The sequence below is a fragment of the Parasteatoda tepidariorum genome, chromosome 12 (assembly GCF_982258835.1).
Source record: "Parasteatoda tepidariorum strain Cologne lab strain chromosome 12, Ptep-v5.0, whole genome shotgun sequence".
Lineage (NCBI taxonomy): Eukaryota > Metazoa > Arthropoda > Arachnida > Araneae > Theridiidae > Parasteatoda > Parasteatoda tepidariorum.
Window position 1 is genome coordinate 50,605,806 of NC_141766.1, and position 24,030 is coordinate 50,629,835.

At 29.2% G+C, this 24,030-nt stretch overlaps 1 protein-coding gene across 6 annotated transcripts in view; it reads right to left on the reverse strand.

The window, feature by feature from the left end:
- Nucleotides 1-24,030, reverse strand: part of LOC107454859 (cytotoxic granule associated RNA binding protein TIA1-like) — a 1,051,915-nt gene that overhangs the window by 210,255 nt on the left and 817,630 nt on the right. For all 6 annotated transcript variants that reach the window (XM_016073996.4, XM_071188069.2, XM_016072550.4 and 3 more), the window contains one exon: nt 22,085-22,172. In XM_016073996.4, the coding sequence (XP_015929482.1) occupies nt 22,085-22,172 (88 nt within the window). The remainder of the gene's footprint in view (nt 1-22,084; nt 22,173-24,030) is intronic.

Consider the following 24,030-nt stretch of genomic DNA (forward strand, 5'->3'; position numbering starts at 1 on the left):
CAGTAGAGGATAGTCTACCTTACTCGTCTGTCAATTAATACTAATAATATATTGGATATTTTGTTAGTTAAAAATAGTTAAGTAAGCAATGTTACAATTGATCCCACTCTCCCCTACTAATAACCGTTTGATATTCCCGATTTTTAATCAAGGCAAAACATATAAAAATGTCCACGGTTATAACATTTAACAGACTCAAAATAATATTTATTATATTATATTTCAAAAATGTTTGGGCATCTGCACACAATCACTGTAAAAAAAATTCGAAACAGAATTGAATTCGCAACAGGATCGAAGCTGCAACAGGACTAAAGCTGTGAGATCGAAACTACGGGATCGAAATGGAACACGACCGACAGTCATGAACCAGTCATACCTATCATTATAAAATTGAAACTAACAAATGCATTAAAATCCTAAATAATCGATAACGGTAACTTCCAAAACAGAAATTTCTAAAGCCTCGCAATTATTTTTTAGAAGGAAAGGATTCCCTTTTAAATTTAATTGAATTTATTTATGTTTTTTTCTTCTTTTTTCATAGAATTAGGTAAAAAAAAAAGTTTGTTGTTGTAGCCAATGTAGAACATTATTTTTAGAAACAGTAATACTACTTGAAATTTTAAAATCAGTTAAACATTCAAGTTTACAGCAGAATTGAGAAAGATATCATTTTAAACCTACTTGATGATGTGATAAATCAAGTTTTATGAGAATGAAAAGTAATATTTATTTAAATAAAACATTATTCCAGTTAAGTAGCATTTTTAAAATTTCCTTTTTAAAATGTAACTTAAAATTGTTAAAATTTTTAAAATAATTTAATATTAAATCTAAAAAAATATATATATTTTACTGTTAATTTTTTTTTCAATTTAAAAAATCAGGGGAATACGAATATTTCACAAATTATTCTACAAAACTTGAAAGCAAATTCTACCAAATAAAATTTTATGTTTGAGGTTAGCAATCGGGAATATAAAAATATTGTCAGCATCATATTTATCGGAGTAAAATTAAACTACAAGAATTTTTGTTGATATTATTTTGTTGGAAAATAAGTCAGCAGTACTCGAAATAAGAGAACAGGCAGGTAACATACCAGATATAGATTTCCTCTTATTTGACACAAATATTGTTATGATACTTTTTTTTAACTTTCTTTTACTAAGAATTTCGTTTCAGTAATTAGATTATCAAAATAAGTAAGGGAAATGCGTTCTGAGTTTATTGGAACGCCAAATGTCTCAGTAATTATTATCGAAATGCTTTGGTAATGATTATGGTAAAATTAATTATAAAATATGGTTTCATAAATGTGAGAAAATTATGTAAATGTGGTAAAATGTGGAGCACTAAATATTAACCAAAGTCTTAGAGCTTGGCATAAAAACCATTTATTGTTTAAATTTTCTTTTCAATTTTGAATTTGTTACTAAATGTGTGATAATAAAAGCTATAGTTTTGGAAACTAGAATTTTTGGCAAATCGTTACCATATGAACGAAAATATACCAATTAAATTAGGTAAAAACAGTATATTTTGATCTTATTAACCAGAATTTTGTTTATTTTTTTCACCACAAATGTCTTTATCATAGAGTGAAGAAAGATTATCAGAATTTTTTCTCCATGTATGCATGATCAAATCTTTTTTGAAGTCAACAATGTTAGAAAATCTTCATCAGTAGAAATCGGGAACCATCATAAACAAGAGATTTGATTGAAGAATGAAGGATGCCTACTGAATGGGAAGCAAATGATAGGTGCAAATACAAGGATCCTAGTCAGCTGAAAATTTGAGAGTGTTTTTTTCCTATCAACAGTAAACTTTCAAACTGTTTTCGTGATTTTCATTTGGTGTAATGCAATTGCAAATTATTAAAAACGTTTTCCATGAAAGCTTAGTTGTACTGAATCAAGAGTTGAATTGCTTTCTAGAAATGAATATCTTTTAATTGATACCTTGGATATTATTACAAGGTTTCTCTAACAATTTAAAAAAAGTAAATGAAAATTTGCGAGCATGTTCTATTAAAGACTATTTCACGTATAAATATATTTTTAGAAGGCTTTATAATAACATCTTATCATTTTATAGCATTTAAATTATACTTGTTACAAATAATTATTTTCTTATAAAACCTTGATTTGCAAAAGATTTTTTTAAAAAAAATTTTGATAGTTTTTGGTTTTATACATTTTGAAAAGAAATCATTTTCTAAATTCAGAACCATCTTATTGAAATTGCATATATAGTTCACTATCGTGAGTGCAAAATTCTGCAAGTTTATGAAGTTTTAAAATCTTCTTCGGTATACTGCATGTTATGATATATGACACCTACATAACGCATGATAATTTCAAAAGTGATTAATTATTTCTTGTGAGACTTTTTTTTTATAAACTCGAAACTCACAATCTTTATTGCTATTGTTTTAAAAACAGTAGTTAAAAAATTGCGCATAGTGGTAAATTGCATCAGCTTCAATGGTTCTCCAAATTACAAAATTTCAGTAAATGTTGCTTAGAATAAATTATTCAAATGTTTTGTTCGAGAAGGTTTAATTAGTTATTGTTAAAAGAAATGAAAGTATTCAAAGAAAATCTTTCCTTTATAAAATTTAAATAATATATTTTTATTTTTATTGTTTCATTATAGACTAAAGTAAAAGTAAGTCATATATAAACTTATAGATTACATTAATTTAAGCAATCAGAGTATTTTTTTATTGAAATAAAAGTTAAGTTATAGTATTTACATATTTATTTTAATTTAAGAAAACGTAGACTACAAAATATGGCAAACATTGTTGTTCTTTTTTCTTAATCTTTATTTTATAAAACTTTCTAGTACGCATCAAAATTATCTCAGTTAAAATTACTTTACCCTTTAAATATAACCTAAAATGTTTCTCAAATAAAAATCAGAAAAACGTATTAGTGAACAATGCAAAATTTTCATTAACAGGTTTAAACAATAAAACTTTTTTTTAACTTTAGAAACGGAAACTTTCGGCTAAAAAACGAAACGTTTACCCAATGTTTCTAGAAAAGAATGTGTCTCAATACAAAAAATAGTTTCCATCGTCAAAATTTAATTTATTATTATAAAAACCATTGAAATATTATATAGATTGCTGATCTGGTAGATTTCAAATTATAATAATGAAATGATGTTGGAGTTTTAACTAAAGTTCTTATTAAGACTTAATTGGTTTTAAAGACTTTTTTTTATCCAGCATTTTATAATTAATCGGCTTAATTGGTTTTAAGGAATTTTTTTATGAGTAGCATTTAATAAATATTCCTCTCAAGAAGAAATATTTATGTGGTAATGAATTGATAGACGTAAAATAATTATGAATCATTTTATCATTCTTTTCTTTTATTTTCTCTTTAAAAGATCATATCTACTTTAACACCTTTAAGAGTATACCATTGATAATTTGCATTGATTTCATTTAGAAATTACAGCTTCATTTATTCGGAATGCCTAACCGATACAAATATGGAAGTAATTATTGAAATACTATCTAGAATATTTAACGATGCATCAGAAGGGGAAATTATTCTGAAGACTACATCCCTTTTCAAACTGGACAAGCGACCCAAGGGAGTCAGAATAGCAGTCGCGCCCGTAGAATACGATAAATTATTCAGAATTGCATCACAACAAGTTAGGACAGAAGACCTGGATCCCTCTGGTGTATACCTATAAAGCACACCTTTGCAATCAATTGCATTCCATAGACATGCGATAATAAATATAAAATTAATATAATTTTTTTTTAACAAATTCGTCTTTTTTCCGTGTAAAATGCAAAATACATAATATTTTCCTTGATATAGCTGTGATAACTAAAATAAAAATGAATATTTAGAGTTACTTTTTAGAGTCAGAGGTTAGTATTAAACAAAACACGCAATGTTTTTTATTAATTAAATTTCTTTTCTGAAGCAGAATAAAAAAATATTTTAAATTTCATGAAATAACATTTTAAGTTACAAAATAATATTACATGCGCATATTCAAAAGCTACTTTTTATGTTACTGTTACTTTATGAAGAAATAAAACGTATGGTGCTTTAGTTTATAAAGAGACTTATTTGTTAAAGCAATCAATGAATAATAAAATCAATTTTGCGCGAATTTAATTATTAAACGAGGTTAAATGTGTTATACTCATGAAATAAGTTAAGAACATTTGACAAAACAGGCCGAAATAGAAAATAAGCATGGACGATTGAAAAATTTTTATGTCAAAATTATTGGAACTGCTGTTACTACACATATTTTAAGAACCAACAAGTTAAATTTGTTTTGAAAAGAATGAGCCCCATAAATACAGATAATAGTATTTCTATTTCTGACCAGTCCTTCAAATTTCTTGCACAAAGAAAATGTTATGTTATTTTGTAATTAAGAAGCGTAAGTATTTCAGAACTCAAAATCATTCTATTGTTTTTCAAAAAATTGAGAGACCGGATGTTGCATAGAATAACGGTTGAGAAAAAGGGGAAATTAATTTAACCCTTATCCCTAAATTATAACAGTTACTCGATTTAGTTTTTAATTACTCGGAGGTTAAACTTTCGTTAGCATAATTTAAAATATTTAAATTTGCAGGAAAAAGCTTAAATGGGGTACTTATTAGAGTGGTTGGATAGTTAAAAATAGCAAACCTGACACTAATCACTTTAATTTTATTAAATGGGGATTATCTAATATTTTCGCCTTTTTTGTCGAAAATATTAGATTTATAAGAAACGTGGCATGTCAGAGGAATGCATATGTTTGTGTACATTAAGCCCATCTATTCTTAATACAATCTATTTTCCAAATATTGGATAAACTTTGTTTTTATGTAAATTTGAAAATAAAGCTTCGTGATCAATCACGCTGTCTTAACTCAGGGTTTCAGAAACTGATTTTCGAAACAGCAACTGGTAATGTTGACTCATGATTTTCATGTCGAATTTTCCAATATATAAAAGCAATAACTAGAATCCTTTTTCTCATAATATCTTTTTTCAAACCTTTCATTATGTTATGCATGAATATTTCAGTATATTGGTGACTTAGCATCCTTTTAAGCAGTTTTTTTTAAAACAAAGAAGTGGTCGCACAGCTTTTTAATTTCTGAGTAGCTCAAAAGAAAGAGCATTCACCTTTCAATGAGGTGAACCGGGTTTGAATTCCAGCGATGACTGGTTGATACGAATCCGCATTCGGCTCTCACCGACCACAGTGCTGACGTAGAAATATCCTCAGTGGTAGACGGATCTTGGGTTAGAGTCCCCTTGCCGTCTGGCAAATCCCTAACTCTTTGTGGTTTTCCAGTCCATGCAGCGAAAATGCGGGTTAACTCCATCGAAATGCGGGTTAACTCCATGGGAGCAGTTTTCTCTGCTTGATCCAGGCGTTCCATTGTCTTCTAGATTGGGTTCAAAATAACAAGTTTGCGGAATTGAACATTAGCAGTCTTTTATCCCCCTTAAACATTAGTTTCTTTAAGCTAAATTGTAGGTAACAAAGGAATATCCTCTTAGTATAATGTACAACCACTTTTTTCAGATAGTAGTTTTTCTTATATAGACCACTTTCTGTGTTTGGGCATGAATGGGTTAAACGCAAATCCAATTATTGTGAGACTTAACTTCCAAATACCCAAATTTTTTTAAGAGATTGCAACTACTGGACAGTTTATCGTATGATTTTCTTTTTTATTTTAAATGTCTGATGAAAAAATCTAAAAAAATTTACGACTTTCACCTAAAAACTAGTACATTGGACAATCAGCATAATTTTTTCGAATGCAAGATTGACTGAGATCGATATTTTTGTATTTTGCAATTTGATCATTATGATCAAAAACTAACTCCCCCAGAAAGTTACAAATATCAAATATATATATATATACACTGGTTATCATAAATTAAGGAAAATTCACAAAAATCGCGATAACTCAAGAAATTACACATGGAATTTTATGAAACTTACCCACAATATACAACACATAGTAAGGTATTAAACAACATAAAAAGAAATTATCAGACATTAATAGTAGTATAGAAATTAGCACATGTATAAAATAAACAAATTGGAAGTATCGGTTTGCAATAGAAAAAGTACCTTTAATATGGAATATGATTGCCTCTAGAAGCAATACAGCACAAACAGCGATGTGTGATGCTTTCAATTATGCGGTCTATCAGTTCAATAGGAAGTGAGAGCCATTGCTCTTGTAAAGCAGTTGCAAGCGTGGCAAGGGTCTGAGGGGGCGGATTGATGGCAGATACACACCTCCCTAGAGCATCCCAAACGTGCTCGATAGGATTCAAGTCCGGGGATCGAGCTGGCCACTCCATGCGAGTAATTGTTTCCTGTTGAAGATAATCATCAACAATGCGAGCTCTGTGTGGTCTTGCATTATCGTCCTGTAACAGGAAGCAATCACCAATTGCCCCGGCATATGGGCGCACATAAGCATCAAGGATGTTGTCTCGATAAACCTGAGCATTCACGGTTCCCCTTGGAAAGACATGGAGGTATGTGCGCCCTCCTAAGGATATGCCTCCCCAAACACAGACACTGCCTCTTCCGTATGCATCTCTTTCACGGATGTTTGATGGATGATAACGGGTCCCAGGTTCTCTCCATATCAAATAACGTCTACTGTCACTTTCTAGACTAAACCTGGACTCATCCGTAAAGAGAACAGGCCTCCATTGATCTGACGTCCAGTGGACATGTTGTCGGGCCCACTGCAAACGGTCTCTCCTATGGCGTGATGTGAGCGGCACGCAAATGGCTGGTCGTCTCGCATACAGACCACCTTCGTGGAGCCTTCTGCGCACAGTTGACGTTGACACCAACCTTCCGGTGGCTGCAGCAAGAGAGGATCTAAGATGTGTCGGAGTAGCGGTTCTATTCCTGCGTGCACTTAATGTCAAATATCGGTCATCGGCACTGGTCGTAACAGTTGGCCGTCCTTGACTGAACCTCCTAGATGCCGAATCTGTGGTTTGAAATTGCCTCCAAAGTCTATGAACCACAGATGGACTCACATTTAGCCATCTGGCCACTTCTGATTGACTCTGCCCTGCCTCTAGTCTCCCGATGGCTCTCCATCGTAGTTCTTCAGGCAAATGATGCCTAGAGGTCATTATTACGAATTGGCTATCTCAGATTTTCAATGTCGCAATCACAGTAAAATTTGTGTGCTTTCTCTCAAACTTGGACTTTTATGCTCCAGGCAGATGACGTAAGCCGAGTGCAGCGCCACTAATTTGCATATTGCAATTTTACTCAGCTACTCTTAGTGGACAACATATGCAAATTTTGCACGGTTTGGCTTACTTTTGAAAGAGTTATCGCTATTTTTGTGATTTTTCCTTAATTTATGATAACCAGTGTATATATATATATATATATATATATATATATATATATATATATATATATATATATATTATATTAAGATATATATTAAATATCTTAATAAAAAATACTTTTGACTACGGGAAAGTAATAAAGGAGTAAATGGAATTTAAGTAGACTTTAAGAAAAGCAGAAAAACTCAAAGAACGAGGTTGCATTTTTCTCTGCAATTAAAGATACATTTTCATCATCTTCTCAAGAATCTAAAAGCTTAGACGAAAACTATAAACCTCCAATGACAAAGATTTCTAAACCATCTGGAACATCCACCAGAAAGACGAGGAAAAATATCTGCAATAATCCTGAAGTGTCTTTGGTATTATATTATATCAATTTAAGTGGTCGTAATGCTGTTTTGGTTTGAGCTGTTGTTGTGACTTAATCACGATATTTCTGATGTGACGTAATCATGAAGTTCATTTTGATGATCCAGAAAACAAGCAAGAAAAGATATTGCGGCTAGCAAAACACAAACAAATAACTTTGATAGATAAGTGCATTCTTACTTAGAAAATAATTATTTTTCAATATAAATTTATTTCTTAAGCAAATGTAGGAATGAAGCACCTTCGCTAATATCAGTTCCATGTATGTATATATATATATATATATATATATATATATATATATATATATATATATACATACATATAAAAAATTTTATCGACTACATAATTTTTTTAATTTTATTTTATTCGATTCAAGCTGTAAGCACAACATCAAATATTGTACCTCTTAGCGAATTTTGTTAACTGTTTAATTACTCTACATTTAAACCTAAACACCCTTTTTGCTACACGCCGGTAAGTTTGATTACTGCATTCTCTTTTCTTATTTTCATGCTCTTTTTCAAAAAAATTTTTTTTTTGCGATATCGACGCATATAAGGAATAATTTTTATCTTTGGATAATTATTCTTTATTCTGAAATATCGCATTCATTATTCCAATAGATGTGTCTTGAGGAAGACTCATAGATTTTCCCATTTATAGCTTTCTCTTCATATTATTTTTATTATTTAATTTTATTGTTTTACAAAAAATAAAGATTTCCGAAAAGGAAAATGTTTTATAGCTGCATGCTTGTTGAAAAGGGGGCAGCGCACAAGTGGAATTGAACCAACGAATATTTAACGGGAGTGGGAAAGTTTAGAGGGGAAATTGTATTAGATGAGTCCCTTTGTTGATTCCTCCTCACGTATATTATAAAAGCAGATTAAAACATAGTTTGTGATAGACCTGAAACCTTTTTTATTTGTTTTTGGCTTAACTTAGCAATGCGTACCTTATGCTAAATCATGTCAAGCTATCTGTATTTAAAAATAACTTCTTTAGAATTGAAATGTTGCTATTTTTTCGTGAATTTTAGTTTATACCCCGCATTACTGGATGACCTGAAATAACTAATTGGGATATTTTTATTTATTTTGTATTGTTATGAGTTCAATAAACAGGGTGCAGGGAGAAATCCGAACAAACAATTTTTATATAAATTTATAAAAATTTAATTAAATAACAAAATATAGCCAATAATGATTAACGTTGACTTTCACAATTAAATAAATCAAATTGGCATCAAAATAGTCGCCTTTTTTTAGCAATGCTGAGGCTCAAATTTGTATTGAAATTTTCAGCAATTGTGTCTGTTTGTCCTTTGGAGCTGCTGCAGAGTCTTATTGAGCGGTTCCGTTTAAATAGCGTCAGCGATTCTTTGCTCACGGAAAATACGTCTAAGCATCGTTGCAAAATGTGACCCTTCTGAAACTAATTATCTTTATTTGTTAGTAAGAGTAAAAATTTACACGATTTAAATATCTTAATAAACAATACTTCTGACAACGTGAAAGTAGTAAAGGAGCTAAACTAACTCCCCCAGAAAGTTACAAATATCATGTATATATATATATATATTATATTAAGATATATATTAAATATCTTAATAAAAAATACTTTTGACAACGGGAAAGTAATAAAGGAGCAAATGGAATTTAAGTAGACTTTAAGAAAAGCAGAAAAACTCAAAGAACGAGGTTGCATTTTTCTTTTGCAATTAAAGATACATTTTCATCATCAACTTCTCAAGAATCTAAAGCCTTAGACGAAAACTATAAACCTCTAATGAAAAAGATTTCTAAACCATCTGGAACATCCACCAGAAAGACGAGGAAAAATACCTGCAATAATCCTGAAGTGTCTTTGGTATTATATTATATCAATTTAAGTGGTCGTAATGCTGTTTTGGTTTGAGCTGTTGTTGCGACTTAATCACGATATTTCTGATATGACGTAATCATGAAGTTCATTTTGATGATCCAGAAAACAAGCAAGAAAAGATATTGCGGCTAGCAAAACACAAACAAATAACTTTGATAGATAAGAGCATTCTTACTTAGAAAATAATTATTTTTCTATATAAATTTATTTCTTAAGCAAAAGTAGGAATGAAGCACCTTCGCTAATATCAGTTCCATGTATATATATATATATATATATATATATATATATATACATATAAAAACAAATTTTATCGACTACATAATTTTTTTAATTTTATTTTATTCGATTCAAGCTGTAAGCACAACATCAAATATTGTACCTCTTAGCGAATTTTGTTAACTGTTTAATTACTTTACATTTAAACCTAAACACCCTTTTTGCTACACGCCGGTAAGTTTGATTACTGCTTTCTCTTTTCTTATTTTCATGCTCTTTTTCAAAAAAAATTTTTTTTGCGATATCGACACATATAAGAAATAATTTTTATCTTTGGATAATTATTCTTTATTCTGAAATATCGCATTCATTATTCCAATAGATGTGTCTTGAGGAAGACTCATGGATTTTCCCATTTATAGCTTTCTCTTCATATTATTTTTATTATTTAATTTTATTGTTTTACAAAAAATAAAGATTTCCGAAAAGGAAAATGTTTTATAGCTGCATGCTTGTTGAAAAGGGGGCAGCGCACAAGTGGAATTGAACCAACGAATATTTAACGGGAGTGGGAAAGTTTAGAGGGGAAATTGTATTAGATGAGTCCCTTTGTTGATTCCCCCTCACGTATATTATAAAAGCAGATTAAAACATAGTTTGTGATAGACCTGAAACCTTTTTTATTTGTTTTGGGCTTAACTTAGCAATGCGTCCCTTATGCTAAATCATGTCAAGCTATCTGTATTTGAAAATAACTTCTTTAGAATTGAAATGTTGCTATTTTTTCGTGAATTTTAGTTTATACCCCGGATTACTGGATGACCTGAAATAACTAATTGAGATATTTTTTTATTTATTTTATATTTGTTATGAGTTCAATAAACAGGGTGCGGGGAGAAATCCGAACAAACAATTTTTATATAAATTTATAAAAATTTAATTAAGTAACAAAATATAGCCAATAATGATTAACGTTGACTTTCACAATTAAATAAATTAAATTGGCATCAAAATAGTCGCCTTTTTTTAGCAATGCCGAGGCTCAAATTTGTAATGAAATTTTCAGCAATTGTGTCTGTTTGTCCTTTGGAGCTGCTGCAGAGTCTTATTGAGCGGTTCCGTTTAAATAGCGTCAGCGATTCTTTGCTCACGGAAAATACGTCTAAGCATCGTTGCAAAATGTGACCCTTCTGAAACTAATTATCTTTATTTGTTAGTAAGAGTAAAAATTTACACGATTTAAATATCTTAATAAACAGTACTTCTGACAACGTGAAAGTAGTAAAGGAGCAAATCGAATTTAATTTGACTTTAAGAAAAACAGGAAAACTCAGAGAACGAGACTGCATTTTTCACTGCAATTGATGACACATTTTCATCATCGACTTCTCAAGAATCTGAAAGCTTAGACGAAAACTATAAACTTCCAATGACAAATATTTCTAAGCCACCTGGAACATCCACAAGTAAGACAAGTAAAAATATCCGCAATACTCCTGAAGTGTCTTCGGTATTATATTATATCAATTTAAGTGCTCGTAATGCTGTTTTGGATCACAATAAACGTGCAAGGGGATTCTAACCCTCTCACTGAGGATATCAGCAATGTGGTTGGTGCAAGTTGGGAGAAGAATTCGCATTAATCAGTCTCCACTGGGATTCGAACCTGGACTCCTCATTGGGAGAGGAACGCTATATCCCCAGAGTAACCGCGGCAATATTAACAATGTTTGAACCAAACGTTGAAGTAGAGAATTTTATATGTTGATTAAAAATGATTGATTGCTGAATAGTTATATAGCCAGAGTAGTTATCTGGAATAATTAGATAAATCCGTAGATCGTCTCCAAGCCTACCATTACGAATCCCCTTTTTTCTTGCTGAGTAGACGCGCGCATGCACTTTGATTCCACAGTATTTCTCGGATGCCCCCTGACAGGAGCGGGACGGGGTTAAGCTTTGATATAGCCAGAGTAATGACCTCCACGTTATTTTAAAAATAAAATTTTATACTTTATCATAAAACAAATGGGATATTATTGAAAATGACAACACATAAAGTGTGACTTTTTTAAAAATTTTAATATCTTTACTTTAATTAAAAAGATATTTAGAAAATGTGTTTTTGTTGGTCGGGAGGGGGTTATTCAATTTAAACCTTTTAGAATTTTCTGTAAATCTTTTTTAATGCAAATCAAGATACATTAATGATTTTTCTGAAATCAATACAGTTCGGGATAATATATTAAAAATATGAAAACAATAATGATTTTTTATATCTAATGGCCGAGAAAAATGTAACAAGCAAAGGCAAAGAACAATTTAAAAAAAGTGATTTGTCGCCCAGTATCACTTGAACCATGAAGTAGAACATATTGATCAAAAATTTTTTAGAAGATGTCCAGTTATGTTGAGTAAACATTCATAATTTCGTTCACATCAGTTTTTAAATCAACTACAATTAATATTTTTAGTTGCCTTATAGAGTGCAGTTTTCTTGTTGTTTTTTAGAAGAAAGGTTAAATTTTTAACTCATAAATTTTTGTTTGTATTTTAATTCGATCAAAGGTAAATTGAAAATCACATAAAATACAGATCTGCTAATTATATTGTAAAACTATAAATAGTTTAACTGATTTAACCTAAGTAAATGATATTTATTTTTTCCAGAAGAATTTATTAGTAAAATAATAAAGTAATCTGTACAATTTAATTATTTGAATTTATTATTATTGCTTTTTTTTCAATGCCTATTTTTTTTAAATAATTTAAATGACAGGCCTCTATCGCAAAACACTTCGTCGTTTTGCTTGAAACAATTTGAAATAGAGAACATAGCTTTTTAAAGTAACTTAAAGCAAAAATTTGGTCGAGAAAAACACCTTAAAACACAATAAAAGTTTCTTTTGCTAAATTTAATTTAGTTTTCTGGATTAAAAAATATATGATTTTGATGTTTACTTCAGCATCTATACTTCCAATTGTACATTTTCCTTTTTTTCTATTTGGTTGGTTCTTCGACACAAATCTTTCATTTTTTTATACGCTAGAAAATACATACATTGAGGCAGATTCATTTTATCAGATATTGTCATAAGACATAAATTCGTTGGTCTGTTAAGTTTCTTGAACAATTCCTTGAAAATAGGGGTGGTATAATAATTTAGATATTAATATCTATTCTGGGGGTAATATATTAAAGAAAAAAGTACGTTTTTAAGTATCTGAAAAGAATGAACTGAAGAAGTCTGAAACTGCAAGTTATTAGAATACCGATTCTTCAATTTTTTTTCAAAAGTTTATATTGCTTTGCACGAAATATAAGCAAATAAACTTTGTAAATATGAGATTCCAATTTTCTTTTCAAGGCTTTTACATTATTTATAAATAAGATTGCTGAGGAAGATTTTTTGTCCTTAATTTTCTTCTAATTTGAAACTTGCACCTCTTTTCTTTAATTTCCGTCGATTTTACAAAATTTATTTTCATAAATTCTTCTACAAAAGAGTTGCAAATTTATATTTTATTTTAAAAAACAATTAGTAGTTTTTCGAGACTATTAATTATGAACTAACTACGCATCAGATTACTAACAATTTAGATTAATACACGGTTTCAAGCTACATATGTAGCAACAATTTCAACATTTCTATATTTAAGTTTTCTTCGCAAATACTTAAATCGTGTTAACAGCTAAACTAAGAATTAAAATTTAGAAAAAATACTTCGTAAATAATTTATCTTGTTTTAAAGCTTATTATTTAAATCAAATACACAAAACTTGTACAAAATTCAGGTAATTTTGAATGCTATAAAATTTTATTTCACGAACGCTGCAATTAAAATCTATTTTTTAGGGCCACACACTTTTGGCGTATAAAGTGGAAGCTTTGATGATTTAAAAAAGAACAAAAAGAAACAACTAAATGATACGTTTGAAACTTGTTACGGTTTACTTTCTCATGGGAACTGCAAAAATTCCTTCAAAGAGAGGTAAGATGTAATTTATATCTCATTTTACATTTTCTTCGAGTGTCATGTTTCTAATTCTATGTTCCCAATACTGAGCGCTCTGTTATGGGGCTATAAAATTTAGCCATCAATACTGAACAAGCTTTATAACAGGTTTTCAGCAGAAAAGAACATAAAATTTCAGGATAAGAAATGAGAAAAGAAAAACACACCTTTCGAATCACTTTGTGCTTGAAACTTATGTTCCATTCTATATTAGGTTACCCTTAAAAGGGCGTAGTTTAGGGAGATTTATCTTGGTTTCCAATTCTAGAAATAGGATTTAACTTTGTTTGTGGCTTCTACCTTGAGAATTTAACTTTACTAACAGATCAGATGTGATCTTTAACTCTATTAGTCTTATTTTTATTCGATACAACGGTTAAGGAAGATTAACGGTATTTACCATCTCATTCAATTAAATACAAATGTCTGAGCCAACATTTTGATCTGGGGTGTCTTCTATATTTAAGACTGTATTTTATGTAACTGTTAAGAAAAACAATTAAGTAACAATTTATAATGAACTTTTAAAAAATAATGATAATAATTAGTGACCATTTTTTAATATTTTAAATTAATGCAAATATTCTTTAATTCATTAGATACTATGAGGTGAATTGAACTCATGACCTCTAGCTTGTCACTAAATGCGGAACTGGATCGTGCTACATAGGACATGTTTTGAAAAACGGAAACGCTTTTAAGAATTACATGCAGCATATTTCGTAAAAATGAGTTTTGTCTAAAATTATTTTTCTAAGCGATTGAGTAAATATTTGGCCAAATATGCTGTTTTAATGCGTAAATTTATAAAATGCTCAAGAATTAAGTTGAATCAAATGTCCAAAAGACGGTATCCTTTATTATTTTGGAAAGGCAAGAAAATGATGAGGCGGCTAAAAATATCTTCTTAGAGCTTAATGCAATTCTTAATATTTTTTAGACATGTTAGAGTTTTGCATCACGTGACACAAAGCACAGTTATTTCGTATGCAAAACAAACATGCTTTTAAAGTAGAAAAGTAGTATAATTTTAAGCAAGATTTTTTTCTTTAATTGTTTGTAAAACGTGCTTTTAATCTCTTTAAAGCTTTGTTTGATGTTTGTGGTTAAAAGGAGGTTTGTGAATTATTAAAAATGTGCTTTTTTTCAAACTGCTTGTGAGAGTAACAAATTATAACATGAGTTCATTTTTTCTAAAGCTTAGAATTTTTTAATTTGCTATTGCCACTATTTGAATAAATGTCAAGTAAGATATGTTATATCATTTTGAAGCTGAAAAGAGGCAACTGACATTCATATTTATTTGTTTCGCTCAATTTTATTCATACAATTAGTTGCTTCATTTACGCCAGGCGGTTGTTTATTAGCAAAATCATTGTATGAAGAAGTTAAAATTCGAATACCAAATGACTGTATTGAGTTTGAATTATTCGAGTTTCATTGTTCTCTGAAAACATCAAATATATGATAAATATTATTATTACTAATATTATTAGTTATTTTAAGGAAATTAATATTTTTTTAAACGTAAATCCCTTTAATGACCTCGATTTTTTGTATTATAAAGATTTTGAAATAAATATGATATTTTGCAGACGAAAATAAATATTAAATGTGCTATATTGAGGTGAAAATATTCCAATATAATCTGGAACTCAAGAATTTCGAACTTATTTTCATTTGTTGTATTTTTGTGTAAAAAACAGAAAGGGAAAGATATTATATAGAAATAAGTAGGATTAGGTGGACAAAAAATTCTTAGAACATAAGAAATTAAGGAAACCGAGGGTCAGAAAGGTTTGTTATGTCATAGGCTAATGAATTATCCACTTTTTTGCAAACTACTACAAACATTTTCAATACGCGAGGTTTGACTTATTAATCAACAGAGTTCAACTTTTGAAAACTCTTTTGAGAGCCACATTTGTTGAATTATATAGGTAGGTATATTGTTATTCACTTAATGATCAACGTACGTTCACTGATCATAACTCTCTCATCCACACTTGTATACTCGTCTTTTCATTTTTTTCATCATCTCTAGTTATCCGAGCAATTGATAAAATAAAATGTATTCAAATATCATGAAACAATTACTAATGTGAACAATGCAAAGTTTGAGATATCAGGTTTGTATGTTTTTTTAAAAATTTAATTTTGAGCATGATTCTAAGATTTTATTAATTTGACGACTTCTCAATTTACTCTTCAAGAGGTACATGCTTGAAAATGATTGTTCGTATGAGTATGAAGATCTGAATAAGGAAGGTATGCAATCGTTTTTTCTGCTGATTATATGAGCCAGGAAGAGACTTTTTTCAACAAGGGCTAACTGTGTAACAAAGGCTGACTTCTTTGTTTCTGAATTCATGATACCCGCTGAGGGTATTATGAATTCAGAAACAATATTGGAATTCAGAATATCAATATTGGAATTTTTTTTCTTAGCTGTGTTTTAATAGAAATGGAATGGGGCTCAAAGTTTCTCTTTAAAAAGAAAAGTTTCTCTAAAAAAAGAAAAGTTTCCTTAAAAAAAGAAAAGTTTCTCAAAGTTTCTCTTTAAAAAGAAAAGTTTCTCAAAGGTTTTCCTAAAAAAATTGCGAAAAGCTTGAGCGAAAGTTTGTTTTAAAATGAAATAATTTTTTCTAACATCGAAAAAAGGCGCTTCTTTTCTCTGATTGTCTTCACTTAAGCTGCTTAAGTTTTCTTTTAATAACGTTTCTTCTTGAGAACATACGTAATTTGCCAAGTAGCATAAGTCCTAGTACTAGTGGTGCAATTTATCTGGGCACCCCTATCCCATCCATCATGAATTTATGTGCATTTTATGTTGGGTCTTTACAGTCAGGAGGCAGTGAGCTTGCTTTATAGCTATGCAGCAGAAGATCTGCGTGCGCACTCTCCATTTCAACTAAAAATTCTTTAAACTGGGGATGATTACAATGGCGAATACAACTATTATCATGCTTGTGTAAAATGTGATGACTTTTGTGTTGTATTTTCAAGATGTTTGTGCGTGCATGTGTTATTTTGTGACAGAGCCACATTCAAGTAGTCAAAAAGCCACATTTGGCTCTCAAGCTACACTTTATTGACTCTGGCTGATTCAAAAATATTTCTAATGAGCCTTTCAGGTTTTTTCTTCACTTTCAGTGACACACGTGGCTTTCTTTTAATTAAAAAACATATCATTCGTTGATCAATAAGTTATTTTAGTCAGTCTGTAATAAAGTTAGAGTTGTGAAAGTTCATTGTATATTGACTTAAAAAATTTGCAGCAATAAACATATTCATTCTGATTGGGGAGTTTTTTAATTAGTCTAAAGTAAGCTGATTGTGAAAGCAATGTCAGAAGATTCGAAAGTATTGAAGTCCTTTCAAACTACGCATTGCTATAACCGGAGTCATTTAAAAGGAGCCAGAGTTATCAATTATCCTACGACACATATAATATTCTGTACAATTAACTTCTTTTATTAAGACAAAATACAGTGAGTCATACACTGTTGGAAATTTATCGGAAAAAATGGTTAAATAACGATATATTGAATGGTTATTTTTCCAAATTTGATCGAAACAGTTAAATAACCATAAATAAAATGGTAATCAAACTTTTAAGTTTGAGAAAAACTGTTTATTAACTGCTTTCACCAAATACGGTTAAACAACCAGAATTTTATCGCACCAACTAGAACCACCTAATGAATCTACTCAGTTCTTTTCAACTGCATACATATAATAGCCGAGTGGGATTATCTGTCAATCTCATGACCGGCAGAACTGGAGTTCGAATCCTAGTGTTGACACCACAATATTTAATCCATTTCCTTCAGCACATGAAGAATTTCCAGTGTCCGGCAATCTCCAATGCCCATTACCTTACGAAAATCCGACCTCCTATGTCTAGTTAAATAATTATTTTTCTTACGCTTTTAAAAAATGCTAGTTGTAAACTTTTAAAAATCCGCATAGTTTTGTATTCATGGTTTTTTAACCCTACTGTTTGTAAATGGCTTCAAAACCATAAAAGAAAAAATTGTTCTTTACCGTAAACCTTACGGTTAATCGGATGGACAGACAGCTGCCAGTTATTTTACCATAAGTTTAGAATGAAAATTTTGACAGTGTAGATTGTTATGATATTTAAATACTTTTAAGAAGTGGCTTATCAAATTATATAATGTGATAAATATGTTTCAAAACCATGAAAACTTTAATATGATTAAAACCTCTTTTAAAGCATACTCAAATAAAATTTTATAACATTAGCACAAATTGTAAGTAGCAAACATATCTTGTCCACTCTTGTTAAGTATAAACTGAGTAGACTTCCATCAAAAATAACTTAAGTGCTTTTAGTTAGATTCATACGTTTGATTTTTGGAAGAAAATGATGCTTTGTTTTAAAGTTTAAATAATTATGACGACCCTGGGAGGTCAAACTGTTTCCCGTTTTAAAGCTTTTCGTAATGACGCGTATAATGGAAGAAGGTTCCCAGATTAGTCACGGTTTTAGAGAAGGTCTGCACTTAACATCTTCCATTATCTTTTAATTGAGAGTCTTTCAAGTAAGAAAAGAAAAGTGTTTTAAAAGTATCTTCATATCAACTTCCCTATTCATCGTTTTACGCATCAAAAACATGAAAACTGACATGCGATACAGTTAATAATTTAATGCTTCTAGGATAAACATTTCGTGAAATAAATCCATCAAGTGTAAGCATACGTTTAGAAAAAATATGCATAACTTACAATTAAAATATTTATTATTTACTCAAAACTTCTATTTCTACTGTATACATGGCGAAAAAATTCTGCCAAAATTACCGTTGGACCAGAAATGTATAGTTGCATTTCTGGTTTAACATGAATCTGATAAATTAACCAAAGTATTGTATATTTGAAGCATTTATTTGGTAATTTTCGGTTCATATGGTTAAAGTATACCAGATTCTGGTTTACAAAATTATAGTTCTGATTACCACACATGCAATTCTGAAAAGTAAATTTAACCAAATAAATTATTTTTGCGCCAAGTTCAGAGGTATCATAATGAAATTGCCACATTTATTAAATTTTAACACATATTTTGAGACAATATTTAATTGTTAATCATTACCAAAGCGTTTTGATAAACATTATCGTGTTCTTCGATGTTTCCATAAAGCTAGAAACAAGGTACAATGTATATATATATAAAATGTAGTAAAAATCAAGGTTAATTAATAACCGTTTCTTTTGATCTAACCCTTCCCTTTTATTTATAAAGAAACGTGAAATAGTTAACATTTCTTAGTAAATAAATCTATACTATTTTTATTTAATGAGAAAAAAAGTGTTCAGGGATTTAAAGGTGTTTTAATGAAAAATTTATTCAAATCGAAGTTAATTAATTACTCTTTCTTTTTAATAGAATCTAAAATAAGAGAAGGTTTTTGAATGCCACAGCGGGAGAATCTAAATAAGCGAGATACATAACAAGTATCATATTCTCTTTTAAGCAAGCAACAGAAGAAATGCAACAAAATATATTCATGCCTATTACTAATAACTCTTGGTGAGAAACTTTAATAGCCAAGAACAAAATGGAGGAATAAATTTACATTACAATTCTAGGAAAACTTTGATGTTACTTTATTGGCGGTAAATATTGAATTCGCCAATGTTTCACAAAAACTAATTTATTCCAACCTAACTAACGCCATCCAAGAGATGAGAATAACTCAGAGGGAATCCGAGTCTGAACAAAAGATTAATTTCATCCTCTCTTGTAAAATATTTGTTTCAAGTGTTGAAAAGATGACACTCTATAATTTATGCGCATATGGAACCGACTAATTTTCTCTTTTAAATAATCGTGTTATAAAGCAACAACTGTTCAGTTTACCTGAGCTACAAGGAATTAAGATGATATGATAAGACTCATATTACCCATCGATTGTTTGTTTTTAAAACTTAAAGAATTTAAAGTATGCTGCGTTATCGAAAGAAGAGGACTTGATTATCATATTTTAAATTTGCAATTCGGATAAAAAGGGTTAATTAACTTTATTTTTTTAAAATCATTTGCTCTTCGTTTCTTAAAATGTTGTAAGGAGAGTTTTCATATAGCTTCTTAAATGAACTATTATGTTTAGTCTATTTTATAAGAATAAATGTATCAAAAATGTGGTATAGTATAGTTAACGCCTATATGTAGCCAAATCCTTTTCTTTTTTAAATAATTTAACATTAAAGGATCAACACTTCTTGTTCAATTAACTTGAATTTAAAAAGCAGTAAGGCGTGACAAAGTTATATTAAGATTATTGAATTTCAATTTGATCGATTCTTTTTTCAATTCAAAGAACTTAATATTATTTTATCGAAAAAAAGACTAGATTTGGAAAAAGATAGTGTTTAAAATGTAACAAAGTAATCAACATTTCTTTCGAGTTTATGTAGCAAATAAACAGAGAGGCATTTTTGATGATATAGAAAACCCACTATAGGGTATGTTTTGCAAGACATAATGGACACCCATACAAAAACTACATAAGCCACAAGTAAATTGCTTTCAACTACAATTCGATGAAACCATGTATTTATCAATCAAGCCACTTTTTCTCTGATTAGAAGGTAAATATTTGCTCTACTTTTATCCATGTAGTTTTGGTTAGTTAAAGCATCTTTCATAGTTTATTCGGATTCTATAAGCCGTATAAGCCATTACCAGATTTTCTATTAAGAAATATAAATTGAGATTGGTGGGGTAAAAATATATGATCTATCGCTATGCTTCTGCTCTCATACATATACATAGCATGTTTTTGATCTCTGTGCTACAGCTAAATAGGAATATTAGGGTGTTTTTCCAACACCCTAACATTCTTTAAACATAAAATTTAGGCTATCTGGCTTTAGGCTCTCTAAATTTAGGCTATTTATTTACATTTGAAAAATGTTGATTTTGTTCTATAAAATAACAGAGTGTTCACATTAATTTGAAAAAAAGTTTTGAGGTAATTGAATATATTTACACAAAAAATATTACATTGTTAGCATAGTTTAGCCAAACAAATCAATAATTTAGTTATAAATTTTCAAAAGCATCTAAAAAGCAAAACTATAAGCTACAGAATGATTGATTTAGATTGATTGGATTACAATTTTTATTGATTTGAAAGTGATTATAAATGATTAATAATTATCTTAATTTCTTCATGACTCAATAATTAGGAAAAACATTTAATATATCCCAACTTTTGTATTGTAAAATTGTATAATGTAAATGATGTATTACTTTACAAACAAAAATTTTTATCACGTGTTTTTATTAGTATGTCTCTCTTCAAATGAATGGAGAATACTAATAATTTTATTCTAGAATTCATAACTTTAAATAAGATAAATACTTTTTATTATCAAGATACTTTAAAAAAAGAAATTAAAATCAAGTTCTGTTTTTTTTTCTTAAATTCCTATATTTAAACACCTTTATATAGAAATTTCTAACTATGCCAAGCTACCGTAATTCAAGGATACTATCTCATTAACTGTCATCATTCATAAAGATTCTAACCACAAAAAATTAAATGTAACATTTATTACGATGTTTTTCTTATTAATTAGTGCAAGAACTGAAATTTTTATGAAATAATTCTGACAAAAACAACTGTTTGAAGAATATGTTTAAATGGCAGGTTAGACACAGTTAAAGTAAAAAAAAAAAAACGAAATTTAAGTAATAGGACATTAAAAAGCTATTTATTAAATGAACTTTCATAATGCGTGTTGATTACTTGTATTTTATGAGTGTTTCTTATATTCTCGAGCAAAAATCCACGAAAATAATGAGTATGATATTGGAATAGGACAAAAATTTTTGTAATTGATACTTGGTAAATCGAATACTAATAAATATTTTTGTAGAAAAATATAGAGTGTTAAAGGAAAACGCGCTTATAAATAAAACAAGTGACGAACAATTCTCGTGAGGATAACGTGATATAAGTTATATTGTTTGTTTATTTTCAGTGGTTAAATGTTTTAGCCATTTGCATAATTATGAAGAAATTTTAAATGCTCACCTACATATGAAGTTTAAATATTTCTTTTTAAAATTAAGTAAACCATTTTTCACGTCATACTGGATATTATCTCTGAAAGTGTCAAGAATTAATAGTTCAAATCAATGAAAAAATACTTACGAAATCTCTCCAAAAGGTGAGAAGGCTTCTCTAAGTTGTTGCGTTTCGATTTCTGGACTAAGATCACCCACAAATATATGATAATGTTCTGAAAAGTAAAATGTTAAAGTTAACATATCTTAAAAGAACAAAACAAAATTGTTCTAGGAAATGAACTCTTTCTTCGACTAATTCTTTTTTTTCTCAATTTGATAGTTTTCCTAGTTTTACTTAATAATTTATATTTTGTCTTTTTTTCAATAATAAATCTAAATAAACAAATTCAGTTGTTTGAGAAACATAAATCTAAAAACTGCCATAATTAATTTCCTTTAACTAACTAACTATTATAACATGATATGAAAACGTTTTATTGTGGAATAATGAAAAAAACAACAACTTTGAAATATGCTGTAGGTAAATTGCTAAAGTATTTCTACATCATCACTATATTATGATTTTATTCATCACTATATTATGTCGGATTTTATTCGTATTCAGCAAAAAAAAATTAATTTAGTGCTTTACACTCTAAAACTTTTTTTGAAAATAAAGTTACGTAATATTTAATATCAAAATGTAAGGACAATACTAAAAATCTGGTGTGGCGAGAGAAGTTTTCCTCTTTTTAAAGGAAATTCAATCTCAGTATTTGAAGCTTATACACTATGCATAAAGAAATCGAAGGAAGATTACATAAAAACTAGCCATACATTATATAGTTCTTTTAAAAACCTAAGTAGTAAAGCAAAAATAAGAAGAAAATATAAGTTCAAATTAGTAAGCATATAAGTTAAAAGCAGACCTCAAATAACTTTGGCTTACTATAGCATTATAACAATTAAAAATATTCTGCTTTAAAAATTAAATATGTTTTTACCTTTATAGGTAATATAATTATTTTTTTATTCTTAATTATAATTTCTTTATGAGTGGCAATCAGGAATTAGTATTATTTGTAGTTCTGATTTAATTCTGATAAAACTTACCTTCTGGATCTACATGATAAAAAGAAAAATGAACTTTAATGATACTTAAATGAACTTTTTTTAGAAATAGTTTTAAAAATATTTTCTTATATTTAGTATTTATTCCGCTTAAAAAAATAGTTATTATTGTTAATAAAAAATAAAAAATTAACTAAATTTTAATTATTACAAATCATCCTCAAAAGGTGTAAAAATTCTTTATGTTAATTAAATTAGTTTTCCAGTGGTTTGGAATAGACATTGGTTTCAGATCCAAAACAGTCCACGCATAGTCAGATCTAAATTCTAATCGTGTAACTCACCAGTCGGTTTATTATTACGGTTGAATTCCAGATCGATGGAAATTGCCCGTAGAGTCAACCAAGCTACACTGAAAAAACTCGGTAAACCATTAACCAGTATTTGGTGCAAAGTATCTTCTGGAGTCAAAGTCAAACGAAAGATCATTTTATTTTTGTTACACCATAAATTGTAAAGTATGATCGAGAAATATTTCCACGGTGCAACTGACTGCATCAAAATTTGGTAAAAGACACAAAACTTTGACTGTGACTTTAAACTAAACGATATTTGTTTACGACGACATGTTACGACGACAACTCGGTCTCGCTGTATCGCGACGACTAATGCATGTTGTATCAATTTTGTTGTATCGATTGTTATATCAATTCGCTTGAATTAAAATTCATTTCTTTTATGTTGCCTTTTTAAATTTCGTTAGTGGTATAAAATTGTTAGAGGTATGTCATAAAATAATTTCTTACGGTAAATAGCTATATCCTGGTCTGTATTTCAGCGGTATAAAAATACATATTGATGGTGCAACTTTCCTCTACTTTTATAAAAGGACAAAAAAAGAAAGAATGAAAATAGGTGTTTTGTTTCTCCAAAACACTTACGTTTGGTGCAATCGTCTATCGATATTTGAAGCAAGTAAAAATACCAAAATATGGTCACATTGAGCTCCATTTTGTGCAG